The sequence below is a fragment of the Zonotrichia leucophrys genome, chromosome 9 (genome assembly GCF_028769735.1).
Source record: "Zonotrichia leucophrys gambelii isolate GWCS_2022_RI chromosome 9, RI_Zleu_2.0, whole genome shotgun sequence".
In the NCBI taxonomy this organism is placed as follows: Eukaryota; Metazoa; Chordata; class Aves; order Passeriformes; family Passerellidae; genus Zonotrichia; species Zonotrichia leucophrys.
In genome coordinates, this window is record NC_088179.1 from 4,759,279 (window position 1) to 4,771,363 (window position 12,085).

The 12,085-nt window shown below is 49.5% G+C and overlaps 1 protein-coding gene and 1 long non-coding RNA gene across 3 annotated transcripts in view; both read right to left on the reverse strand.

The window, feature by feature from the left end:
- Positions 1–1,447: 1,447 nt before the first annotated feature.
- Positions 1,448–8,302, reverse strand: LOC135451691 (uncharacterized). Its single transcript, XR_010441403.1, has 3 exons — positions 8,210–8,302; positions 2,522–2,583; positions 1,448–1,496 (listed from the first exon to the last, which is right to left on the reverse strand). It is a non-coding gene; the product is annotated as an uncharacterized LOC135451691 (long non-coding RNA).
- A 1,608-nt stretch (positions 8,303–9,910) lies between these two features.
- Positions 9,911–12,085, reverse strand: part of RYK (receptor like tyrosine kinase) — a 55,050-nt gene continuing 52,875 nt past the window's right edge. For both annotated transcript variants that reach the window (XM_064721427.1, XM_064721425.1), the window contains exons 14-15: positions 11,875–12,011; positions 9,911–10,951 (exon numbers count right to left, since the gene is read on the reverse strand). In XM_064721427.1, coding sequence (XP_064577497.1) covers positions 10,840–10,951; positions 11,875–12,011 — 249 coding nt within the window. In that variant the 3' untranslated portion in view covers positions 9,911–10,839. The remainder of the gene's footprint in view (positions 10,952–11,874; positions 12,012–12,085) is intronic.

Consider the following 12,085-nt stretch of genomic DNA (forward strand, 5'->3'; position numbering starts at 1 on the left):
ACCTGGAGCAGCCCCTACCAGAAGTCCCAGGGCATGTGGGTTTTACTCTCCAAAGCATCCCTTTTCCGTGGCATGTGCTCACCTCACTGCTGGTAGAGGCAGAACAAGCCTGAAGCATCCTAGGGAGGGAATTCCCAAAGAAGGAATGTGTCCTGAGAGCAGAACTCAGTCAAAGGGAGAGTCCCAGGACAAGCCAGCCCCTCCCAGGACACATTCCCTTTATCCTTGCAAGCACTCTGCTCCAAGCAAACAGACTTGGGGAAGCTTCTCCTGTGATTTCTGAATTGCCCTTTGCAGCTCCTGTGAAGGTTGTGGAGGCCTGCAAAGACACATCAGCTGAGCAAAGTGAGTGACTTGACTTCATGCAGTCATGGAATGGTTTGGGTTGCAAGGGACCTTAAAACTCATCCTGTCCCACCCCTGCCATGGGCGGGGACACCTTCCACTATCCCAGGTTGCTCCAAGCTCTGTCCAGCCTGGCTTTGTACATTCCAGGGATCCAGGGGCAGCCACAGCTTCTCTGGGCACCCTGTGCCAGGGGCTCACCTCCTTCACAGGGAAGAATTGCTGTCTAATATTTAATCTAAACCCACTCTCTTTCAGTTTGAAGCCATTCCCCCTTGCCCTGTCACTCTACTCCCTTGTCCAAAGTCCTTCTCTGGCTTTCACACACTGAAATACCACAATCACCTTCTCTCCTCCAGGTGAACACTCCAGGCTGTGCCAGCCTTTCCTCCCAGCAGAGCTGCTCCATCCCTCTGCTCACCCTGGTGCCTCCTCTGGGCTCTCTCCAGCAGCTCCAGCTCCTTCCTGTGCTGGGCCCCAGGGCTAGGGCAGCTCTGCAGGTGGGGTCTCACCTGAGCAGGGCAGAGGGGCACAATCCCAACCCCTTTGCTGCTGCCCACCCTGGGATCAGCCCAGCACTGGGGCGTCGCTGGGCTGTGCAGGGAAAGAATGAAAACTTGAGATTGGGAAATTAAAAACAAATCCTGAGCAATTAATTGACACTTAGAGCTGCTTCCTCCACCATAAGGCCTCCCAGATTACTGTATTTTTGCAGTCAAACACGAACAATTTCCTTCTTTCCTGTGCTGGGGTGCCCAAGCTCTGGGCGATGCTCGAGGATTGACGCGTTACCGGCATCTGCGCCATGCGTGAAGGAAAACAGTTTTCCTCAAACATGGAAAAAACCCAAAACTAATTAAATCTTTTTTATAGAATGACATTAATGAAGACATTTTCCCTATTAGAGCCCATTTGTTTTCCAGGTTATGGCTCTTCAGGGCTGGGAACTTACTGCAGCACCTTGATGAGGTGTTTGCATAAGGACAGGACTCCAGACCCTGACATTTTTAAGGAAGCAAATTAAAGCAATACAAAAAAAGCCCTATTTGGCAGTTTTCTGCTGTTTTCCATGGCTCTGGCATCCAATCTGTGGTGGCTGCCACAGGCTGCATCTTCAGCTCACCAAACCTGGGCTCTGGTCCTGCAGCCACCTGGAACAGGGAAAACAGGAAACCCTCAGGTTCTGGAACCCCAAGGACCTGCCCAGCACCAAAGTCAGGTGAAAGAAGCCCAAATGAACTTTGGAAGTGGTACAAGATGTTGCTCCTGGCTCAGGAATGTACATGGGAGGCCAACAAGCTCCACACAGGGGTCCAACCACCAAGGGCCTTGGAACCCTGGACTTTGCCGCCAGCAGCCAAGGAAGGGAGAGTTTCTGCTCCAGGGACCTGGAGGAAAACACAAACCTGTCACCAATTGCTGTCAGATGAACTCTGCCAGGACACAGGAAGGAGATAAAAAGAACTCAAGCAGCACTCAAGCTTCCTGCAAACCCAGAGCATCTCATCAACGACTCGCCAGGAGGAAATATATTCGTGGGAGTGGCGGCTGCTTAATGTGCTCTCCCACCCTCCTCTCCTTCCTATGGCTCCCAATTTCCCCCCTGGGATCTGACATCTATTGAGCAGACATGTTGAGAAATAGGATTTTAATTCCCTAAACACCAGAGCTTCAAACTGCCCTGGTCCAAATTAGGCAGATTTTGGGAGGGGATAATGGTGAGAGATTCCTGTGTTTCAGTGAGCGTGGATCCAGGCTGTCTGGTCCCACACTCAGAGGCACCACCTGACAATACATGTAAAAACTGTTTTAATTAACTTAATTTTTTCCTTAAAGCTCATAGATTTCAAGATTAGAGACACACACCCAGCATGGCTCAGGCTACCCAAAGGAACAAAGGAGCTTTAAGAGAATTATGTGTTTCTGTAGACTCAGAGACAATATCCACAAGTCCCTTCTTGCAGCAAAACCCTGTGTGTACAACTTAGGGCATTAAGTTTTTCATTATTAAAGTGTTTCTTTCCTTGTTTGGGAGTCATCCTGAAGCTTTCCAGCATGGATAATTGTCCAATGTGTGGGGCACTCCTCATTACACCAGTGTTACACGAGGGAAAAGGACAAATCTAACACCTGGATCAGAAGCTGCATTAATTTTAATTTATCCCTAAAGACTTACTGTAATTCCAGTGCTCCATGAGAACGTCACTGGCTCCTCAGCAAGGAACTGAATGTGAGATGCTGTGTGGAATGGATCAGAGAGGGGAAAAGATGACAAATTTCATGGCAGCAATAGGTAAATCAAGAGTTCACCCACACCAGGAATTGTTTGGGTGTTTATGGTCTCCTGGCCTTTTCTGTGAATAAATGCTTTCCTAATATCCAACCTAAACATCCCTCAGTGCAACCTGAGGCTATTTCCACTTGTTCCCTGGGAGCAGAGACCACATTCCCTGAGCCTCCCCTCCTGTCAGGGGGTTGGACAGAGTGAGAAGGTGCCCCCTGAACCTTCTTTTCACCAGAATGAGCCCCCCAGCTATTCTTCATCAGCCTTCTGCTCCACTCCAGAGGCGGCCCCAGCCTGGATGACCAGCAGCAGCAACACAAGGGTGCTTGGTTCTGCCCCAAGAAGACCTCCTGGCTCTTGGAAGCAGCATTCCTGTTGCTCCCAGGTAGAGCTTTCTGGCTGGGAGTCTTTGGAGGACGCATTCCAAACTCCCAGACTCTGACGGCGGCATTGGGGAGCAGCCAACACCATCCCAGGGCACCAAGCATCCAGCCCGGATCCCCCAGGGCACAACAGCTCCCTGCAGACACCCAAACCCAGCTCTGACGCGCGATCCTGTTTTCCCAAAAGCCGAGCAGAGCTGGAAGTCGCAGCTCTTCCCAGAATCCACGTTCTTTGCTATGTCCCAGCGGCGCCAAAACAAAGCTGGGAATGGCCTCTGCAGGTAGGACCAAGATATCCTGGGGTAACATGACGTGGGAGATGGAAGGGCTGACGTGACATCACCTGAAGCCTCACTCGTCTTCCAAGAGCAACAACTGGGATTTCTTCTGGATGCTGGCACTGAAAACACCTTTTTATGGAGATAGCCCTGAGTCCCACACGAGTTGCTGGCATCACCCAGGCTGCAAAGGGCACTTGCAGACCAGCTGAGCCCACAACTCAGCTGCCAGCACCATCCTGCTGGAGAAAGGCTCAAACAGAAAACTTTTCAGCGGGTTTTCACCATCCCTTCATGGTTTTGTAAGAGCTCAAGGCCAATGGTCTCCTCAGTCCCCAGTCCCCAGTATAAACCACTCCTGTGCTTCAGAAGTAAAACTTGGTAGTTAACCTACAATGGCACCCTATGGAAGGGCCCCTTGGAGAGGCAGCACAGGTTTCCCATTCCCATGCATCCCAGAGAAGCTGCCAGCAACTCCCATTTCCCATGTGTAATTTCCCCTGTGCTATTTCCAGATAACTGACAACTAACAGGATGGAAAGCCCTCCAGGACCATCGAGTCCAACCCCACCCAAACACTGCCAAGGCCACCTTGAACAGCATTGTGCCCAAGTGCCACATGCACACAGCTTTTAAATCCCTCCAAGGACAGGAATTCCTCTACTACCCTGGGTAGCCTGTTTCAGTGTCTCACCACCCTTTTGGCAAAGAAATTTCCCCTAATATCCAGTCTAAACCTGCCCTGGCCTTGGTTCCCCACCATTCCCTGATGCTCCTAGAAACCCTTCAGCAAGGCAGCCTCAGCCACCATTTCTTTCAAGATTAAATACACATTTATTTGTGGGATTTTTTGTGTGGTTTTTTTTTTGTTTTTCATTGGTTTTTCCCTCCTGTTTTTCACCCCCTTTTTCTTTCCCAGCTCAGCAGGACTGCAGATCCAACCCCAGTTTGGTCACTGATACAGAGCAGCTCTCCACTAATTCCACACCTGGTCCTGTGCATCAGCCAGAACAAAACCTGAGGGGTATCCTGTCCAGTTGCTCTATAAAACACTGTTTATACATAAAGAGATGCTTCAAACATGACATTTACCCAACCCAGAGCCTGAAGCCTCCTGTCAAGCCAACATAGCTGTTCCTCCCTGGTATTTGACCATCTCCCTGCTTGGCTCATCCTTTCATCATGCCCATGGTATCAAAATCCTCTTTCCACAGCAGCTTCCTGTGTCCCCATCTCCAAAGACTTCGACATGACTGCAAAGACAAGTTTAGTAGCTCCACTTCCCTATTCCTTCCAGCCTTTTTCCTCAAATGTTATTTTCACTGTCCTTCAGCATTTCCTAGAAATCTGTCCCTGACCTCTGTCCCATTTGCATCATCACAGACAGTCAAGGCATTCATTTTTCCTTGTAGAGCATGAATCACCACCAGCACAGCACTTCTCCTGCATGGAATCCCAGAAAGTCAAGGGTTGGATGGGACCTTAAAGCTCCTCCCATTCCAGCTTCTGCCATGGGCAGGGAAACATTTCACCATCCCAGGTTGCTCCAAGCCCTGTCCAAGCTGTCCTGGAACACTTCCAGGGATCCAGGGGCAGCCACAGCTTCTGTGGGCACCCTGTGCCTCAGCACCCTCACAGGGAGGAATTTCTTCTTACAATTTCCACCAGCTCTGCTCCGTTTGGAAAGGAAAGGTTGGATTCTCTGTGGGCAAGGGGCTTCAAGCACCAAGATGTGCTCACAGCAAGTGTTGACCCAAGGCTGCCTGGAATGAGGTGGGATGCAAGGGCCTGGGCTGAGCAGTCTCAGGACCAGGTAAGCTGGAAAACAGCTTCTATCTATGTGTTGCCTGCAGCACTTGATTTGCATCCTGCACAGGCTATCACATCTCAGGCACATCCAGAGGAGATTCCAATTGGATTTCATCCAAGTTTTGCAGCAGAAATTCACACAGCACTCACAGCTTCAGCTTCCACCCTTCTCCAAGCCTGTTCCAGAGGCTGAAACATCACAAATACATTGAGGCCACCTCCCCTAACTTCCACCCTTAGAACAACTGGCTTTTCCAGGGCCAGAACTGGGATTTCAAACCCATCCCAACAGTGAAAATTCCTCATTTGAAGGTGTTGGACAGCTCCAAGAGCAACCCTCAAGTGCCAGCCTCTGCTGTGCATCCCTCCCACATCAGGACAGGTCCCAGACATCTTGCCATCTCCAGGGTGATGTGAGCAGAACCACACAGATCCTTCTCTCACCAGCTGGCTCCGGTCTGACCCCATGAGCCAAACTCCTTGGGCTGGGGGACTCCTTGCAGCCCAGCCAGTGCCAGGGTTTCTGGTTGCTTGCTCTGTGTTTTGGATGCAAGGCAAGGCAGGAGTTCTTGGATCCCAGAGGGTTTCTCCCAAACATAACCCACCTCACCAGGTCCAAAGCTATGGGATGCTTTTTAAACATCCTGTTTAAGAAACCCAGGTGGAAGCTGAGATTATGGAGCTGCAGGAGGGGCTGGGGGCAGAAAGGAGGGAGAGGAGGAGACAGGATGATGACCCAGCCTCTCCCACCCTAGGAATGCACAGAAGCTGGCATATGAGTCAAAAACAAGCTTGGGGCTGTTATTTTGTTTAACTCCGTCTAATTCTTGGATTTCTTAGTGGAAGAATGTTTTCATTGGAAGCTTCTGCAAAGCCACCATGTCTGGCAGCAGGACATCAAGCTCAGCCATGTGAGAACATGCCAAAAGCTTTGCTGAGTCCAACAATCAGTGCCCAATCAGGCCAAAAACTGACCCAAAACACCCCCAAATCTTCCAGCCAAGCCTTGCCTCCTGCTCAGAGCTCCTGCACAGCAACACAAGCCCCTTCTCATCAGCACTCAGATGTTGCTGCTCCAAGCAAGACCCAGCCTAAGGTCAGGACAGGCACAGCACACTCCCTGCAGGAATGGGGTGAGCCATCAGGAATAAAGCACATTCCCTCCACCCCAAAACACTCCCTCTCAGCAATGCCACTTCCATCTGATCTTTGCAAGGCACTCCCAGAGCAAAGGTAGGTTTTCCACATCCTCACTCAAGAGGAAGCAGCAGTTACCAGGAGCATCACTGTGTGGAGCCCATGGGTGTTCTTATCTGGCTGGAAGAACCTGGATGTGCCAGGGCATGACGTGCTTCATTCCCCCAGCAGCAGCTCCACAGATTCCAGCTGCCAGGCTGACTCCTTATCAGGCATTCTGTGGTGCCAGTGGAACTGCTTGGATCCTTCACACCAGTTTCTCAGAGCTCTTTTGCTTATTTTAAACATATTCATTTCTTCCAATGGCTCCTCACTGAAATTCCTGTGCTGAGATCAAACAGCATCCTGTGATAATCCACTAGATTCGCTAAATTCAGATAATCCACTAAATTCAACTGACAGGGATTTCTCAAGATGAATTACCACAGCCTCAAGAACTCAAAATCCATGGGTCATTTGCACATGTGCTGTGCTGAAAAAATACCTGATGTGAGGCACAAGAAACTCCAAGTGGGCTGCTTCCCAATGGGATTGCATGGACACCATTCACATGTCAGGTGAGAGTTTTAACCCTAGCATAGGGATTGGTGACTTTTTCTCCTTATTTTTTTAAATCTTCCTTTTCTTTGAAATTATTCCCATCCATCAGCTATCACAAAAAATGTTTAAATTCAATGCCCTGAGAGGAATTCCACCATTTTGGCAGTATTTCCACTTACCTCTGACAAGCACCAGCTGAGTTTTCCATGCTGTAATTTAGAGCACACAGCTCTAAACTGGAGTCTTCGCACACAGAAGAGCTGGAAACCTTCTCAGATCCCAGCACAAAGGTTGTTGAACACTCTGGGGTGCTAATTGCAAGTGTAAAACTCCAAGGAAGAAAATAAATTAAATAAAACAAGGTCACCTCTTAATTCCCACCTTCTTTTGCCATTTCAGTCTCACCCTTTGCTGGCAATCTGGACACAGCTACAAAAAAAAAAAGGACTTGAGGCTGAACAAGAAAAGTGTTTTGATCCTCCAAGGTGTCTTGAGATACACGGAAAAACCACAGAGCAGCCATTCTCCGAGTGTCGTTTCCCAGGTGCCCTTCATCTCCCTGAACAGCCCCACAGCTCTCAACCCGTCACTTAGGAAGCCCTGTCTGCTCTCAGCCTTCTCCTCTCCCCATGGTTTGATCCTTCTCTTCACTCCAGAGGGATCACTCCTCCAGCTGAGTCCACCCAAGAACTCTGCCCTCAGTCCTCAAAGGGAAATCCATCCCACCCTGTCCTTCAGCTGGCTTTCCACCAAAGCCACCAACTTAATGCTCAACATGTCTTGCCTTTACTCCTTCTTGCCTCATTTTGACTTCTGGCATCACCCTCCCAAGAAAACAAAACCTGGGAGCCACAATCTTCCTAACTTCTTCTTTTGTGTAACCACAGCTTTCTGTTCTTCATGTCCTTGCCTCACCCCCATAGTCATGCTCCATCCAGCTCTTCCCAGGGTCACACTGAGACTTCTCCACATGCTTTAAGAGTAGAAGCTACCATCAATGTTCTCCTTCCAGGAAGCTTGTCTTTCCAACCTTCTACCCAAGTGATCTTCTCTTCAAGAGTTTCCCCAAAAGCCCATGGAGCTAAGGTACAGCACATGCAGCAAAATCCCTGCAGTAAAGCTATTTGCAGTCCTAGGTACAACAAATTCCTGCAAGGAATCGACTCAAGGTAGCTCTGCTATCAGCAGAATACCTGTGGTTGAAGCATTGAATCATTGGGACCTCCAAGACCTCCTTGGTCATTCCAAGACCTCCAAGATCACTGAGTCCAACCTTTGACCAGAGCCCCACCATGCCCAACAATGTTGTCTTATACATCAAGAGTTCTATTATCATTATAGTGCAAGGGTTCCATATTGCCAGAGTTTTGTACCTCCTCAATGTTTCTCATAGGCAGTGACTGAGAAACTCAATGCTTCTCTGGGCACTGACTGTTCTAGTCCTTGCAGCAGCCATCTAACTCCAGATCCCACCAATCCACTCTTTTATATCATTTGTTCCTATTGGCTACAGCTGTGGCCTGTTAACATCAGGCCTGCTCCTAATCTTTAGTAATTGGCTCAGCTGCAACTCTTTAGGGGATAAGATTACATTCTGTACCACCTTCATTTACCCATACTGTGTCCCCCTACACAACAAACTGTACCATCAAGTGCCACATCCACCTGCTTTCTGAACACTTCCAGGGATGGGGACTCCACCACTGCCCTGGGTGGAGCAGGTGGCCCAGCAACCTCATCCTGTAGATGAACCCCGATTAAACGAAAGCAAATTTCCAAAATGAAGAGTTGTATCTGTACCCTAAGCTGTCTTGAACCACTTCCCAGTGTCTGGGGATGAAGGCAGGGAGAAGCAGCCCAGGGAAGGGAAAGCTGACACATTTCCTGCTCCCACAGCTCCGAGTTGAGCAGGTTCAGGTGCAGCACATCCCTGAGCCACGTCCAGCCACCTTGGTCAGATGTCACCTGTGACAGCCCTGGGGTGTGAGCAGAACTTGCACAATGCACATCCTGTGTGCACATGACTCTGGGCACAGAGAAGAGGTGGATCATTTTCACCCTGGGCTGTTCTCCAACCTCACTTTCAGAGCTGTGATCTCCACAGATCCTGTTTGAACACCGACCTGGGTGTCAGGAACTGCCACTGCTGACTTCAACACCCACGTCACCATCAAGTCCTGCCACTGGTACCAGTTCCCCAGGTCAGAATGGAGAGACCACACACCCAAGGCCCTGCTGCTGTCCCCAGACTCAGCCACTTCACACTCAGCCAGACAAAACCAGTTCCAATTCTGTCAGGCAAGCACAGCCCATCACAGCGTGCCCAAACTTGAGCCAGCAGGAAAATTTCCTTCCAGGAAAAAGCAAGACTTGGGTCACTGGCCACAGGTAACAAACCCTGGAGTAGAGACAGGAAAGCTCTGGTGTTTTGAGGGACATGGACCACACACAAAGCTCTGCCTCATTAATCCTCTGAGATGATTAATTGTCTTCAGCAAGGCTGACAACTCTGGAAGGAAAAGAAGCTGCACATCTGCATGAGCCAGCCAAATCCAGCTGCTCATACTTGCACAGCAGTCTCCTAAAACACTGCAGTGGCTCCAGAGCCTGTCAGGACAATGTCCCACCCCTGCAGCTGCACAAACACTCAAGGCAGAGGGTGCTCAGCTGCAGATGATGAGAGACAAAAGGCAACTTTTCATGTCCCACAATGTCCCACAATCAAGCACATCTCTCCTCATGGCGCCACCAGGCAGAGGATGCAGCCCCCAGTTCACCAGGAGAACCAAGAGCTATCCTGCAAGCAACTTTGTTACATATATAAAAAGCTTGAATCTATCACACATTTTGCTGAAAACACATGTTCAGTCCTCTTAAGCAATGTTCAAAACAACCTGGGGTGGACTGGATCTCTGGGTTAAGGAAGGCAGCAGGATAATTCCTGAAGTCTCACCTATCAGTTCCACTGGGAGGCAGGCAATCCACCTTCTCTTCCTGCCAACACCAACCTACCCACCACCAACCTGCACAATCCACACACAGGGCAAGGTGAGGGACCAAGCTTTCACGTTAGGTGTAATAGAAAAACATTCTTTACTCTGCAAGTGTCTTTACAAATATATATTTATATATTTAAGCCCATTTCAGGCCATAAAAGCCCATAAAAAACAACCAGTACCTTTTTGAACAAGAGAAACTGCGGGGCAGAAGCCTGAGGTGACAGACTCCCACACAGGGGCTGCTCTGGCTCTTCTCTGAAGGCCTTTAGTTAGCACATAAAACCATCTCAAAAATTCTTGGATGTGAAAGGAGGGGCACCATTCTTACCCCACTTTCACCACTCTCTGTATGAGGTAAACTGGGATCACTTTTACATCATCACTTTAGAAAGGAGATGTTGTATCCTGAAGACCAGCTTTTCCAAAGAACATTTGTGAATGGGTTAAAAAGGTAAGAAAGATGTGTGGATCCAACCATAATGTGCTGTTGTCTCAAAATAGAAGAAGTTGATACTAAAAAGCTATTCCAGATACATACAAGTACAAACACTAGAGCTGGTCAGAAAGATTCAGTTTCAACATTTTTTTTAAAAGCAGGGAAAATTTTCTGCAGTGTGTTTTTTTTCATTTCCCCTCTCCTCACTTTTCTACCAGTTCCATAAACCCTTCTGAAAAAATCACGTGTCTGCTGTCAGAGTGCAAAGTCCATCCAAATCTCATGTTTCAGTTCACTATCTCTACACTTTACAAATCCTGATGGCAAACCAAAAGGTCTCAATTTAACTTAGCAAAAGTGATATCTAGAAAATATTCAACACCAAGAGGTCTTAAAAAAAAAACTTGAGACTACTAAGGCATTCTAAGGCACAGTGTTTTGGAAGAAGTGCTTTCTCCCTGTAGTGTTGCTTTATACACATCATGTGTGTGAGTCCAAGGGATGCAAGGAGCTGCAGGTGGATGCCATGGCTTCTCCCAGGCAGGGGATTCCATCTTCTGCTGCTGTTTCAGACGTAGGCTCCCAACGCTGCGTGGAATTCAGTGAGACATTGCACCAGCTGCTGAAACTTGGGTCTCTCCTCAGGATCTAGGGCCCAACAGCAGGCCATCACAGCAAACCTGCAACACAGAGGCACATGGAGCACAGGGAACAGCGTCAGCCAGGCAGCCACAGCCCCAGCCTGAAAGGCAAAGCAGCATCTGGCACTGGGAAGCTGGCTGAGCAGCCAGAGAGAGACAAGGAGCTCTGGATCTTATGGTTCATAATGCTGAACAGCTCCTTCCAAGGATGGACATCTGGAATGATGAGCAAAGGGGCTGTCACCAGAGGTCCTGGCTTGATTTAGGATTTAACCCATGACAATCCAGGAGGGAGCAGTACAGAATTCACTGGAAATCACTCAACTGCTATAAAAGCATGGAATGGTTTGGGTGGGAAGGGACCTTGAAGATTACCCAGTCCCACCCCTGCCAAGGACAGGGACACCTTCCACTATCCCAGGCTGCTCCAAGTCCTGTCCAACCTGGCCTGGAACACTTCCAGGGATCCAGGGGCAGCCACAGCTGCTCTGGGCACACTGTGCCAGGGCCTGCCCACCCTCACAGGGAGGAATTCCTTCCCAATATCCCATCTAACCCTTGTTAGTCTCAGCCATTCCCCCTTGGTGCTGTCACTCTACACTTTGTCCCAAGTCCCTCTCCAGCTCTTCTGGAGTCTGTTTAGGCACTGGAAGGGCCTCTAAGTTCTCCCAGGTCTAGGCTGAACACTCGTCTGGTCCAGGCTGAACATTCCCAGAGCAAAGGGGGCTCCAGCCATCAGAATATCTCCATGGCCTCCTCTGGACTGGCTCCATCAGCTGCACTTCCTTCTGCTGCTGGGCACCCCAGAGCCAGAGTTCCACTAGCAATGTTCACCCCAGGCTTTGTGTGCCAGGCAGAACAATCAAGCAAGCAAAGGCAGCCCTGGCTCTGTCCTTGGGCAGCCTGGCTCAGCACCCCAAGCAGAAAGCAGCACGTTTCTCCTTCCCCACAGAGGCACTCACAGTTCATCGGGGCAGTTGATGGGCTGAGCTATCCGATAGCCATCCTTTAAATAAGCTGCCATCTCGAAGGGGTCGATGTCCACGTACGGGGTCTGGCCCAGGGTCATCAGCTCCCACAGGGTCACCCCAAAGGCCCACTGCAAAGGAACAGTGCAAAGGAGCATTAACACAACATGCTGAACCCCCACAGCTCCTCCAGCCAGGCCACAAA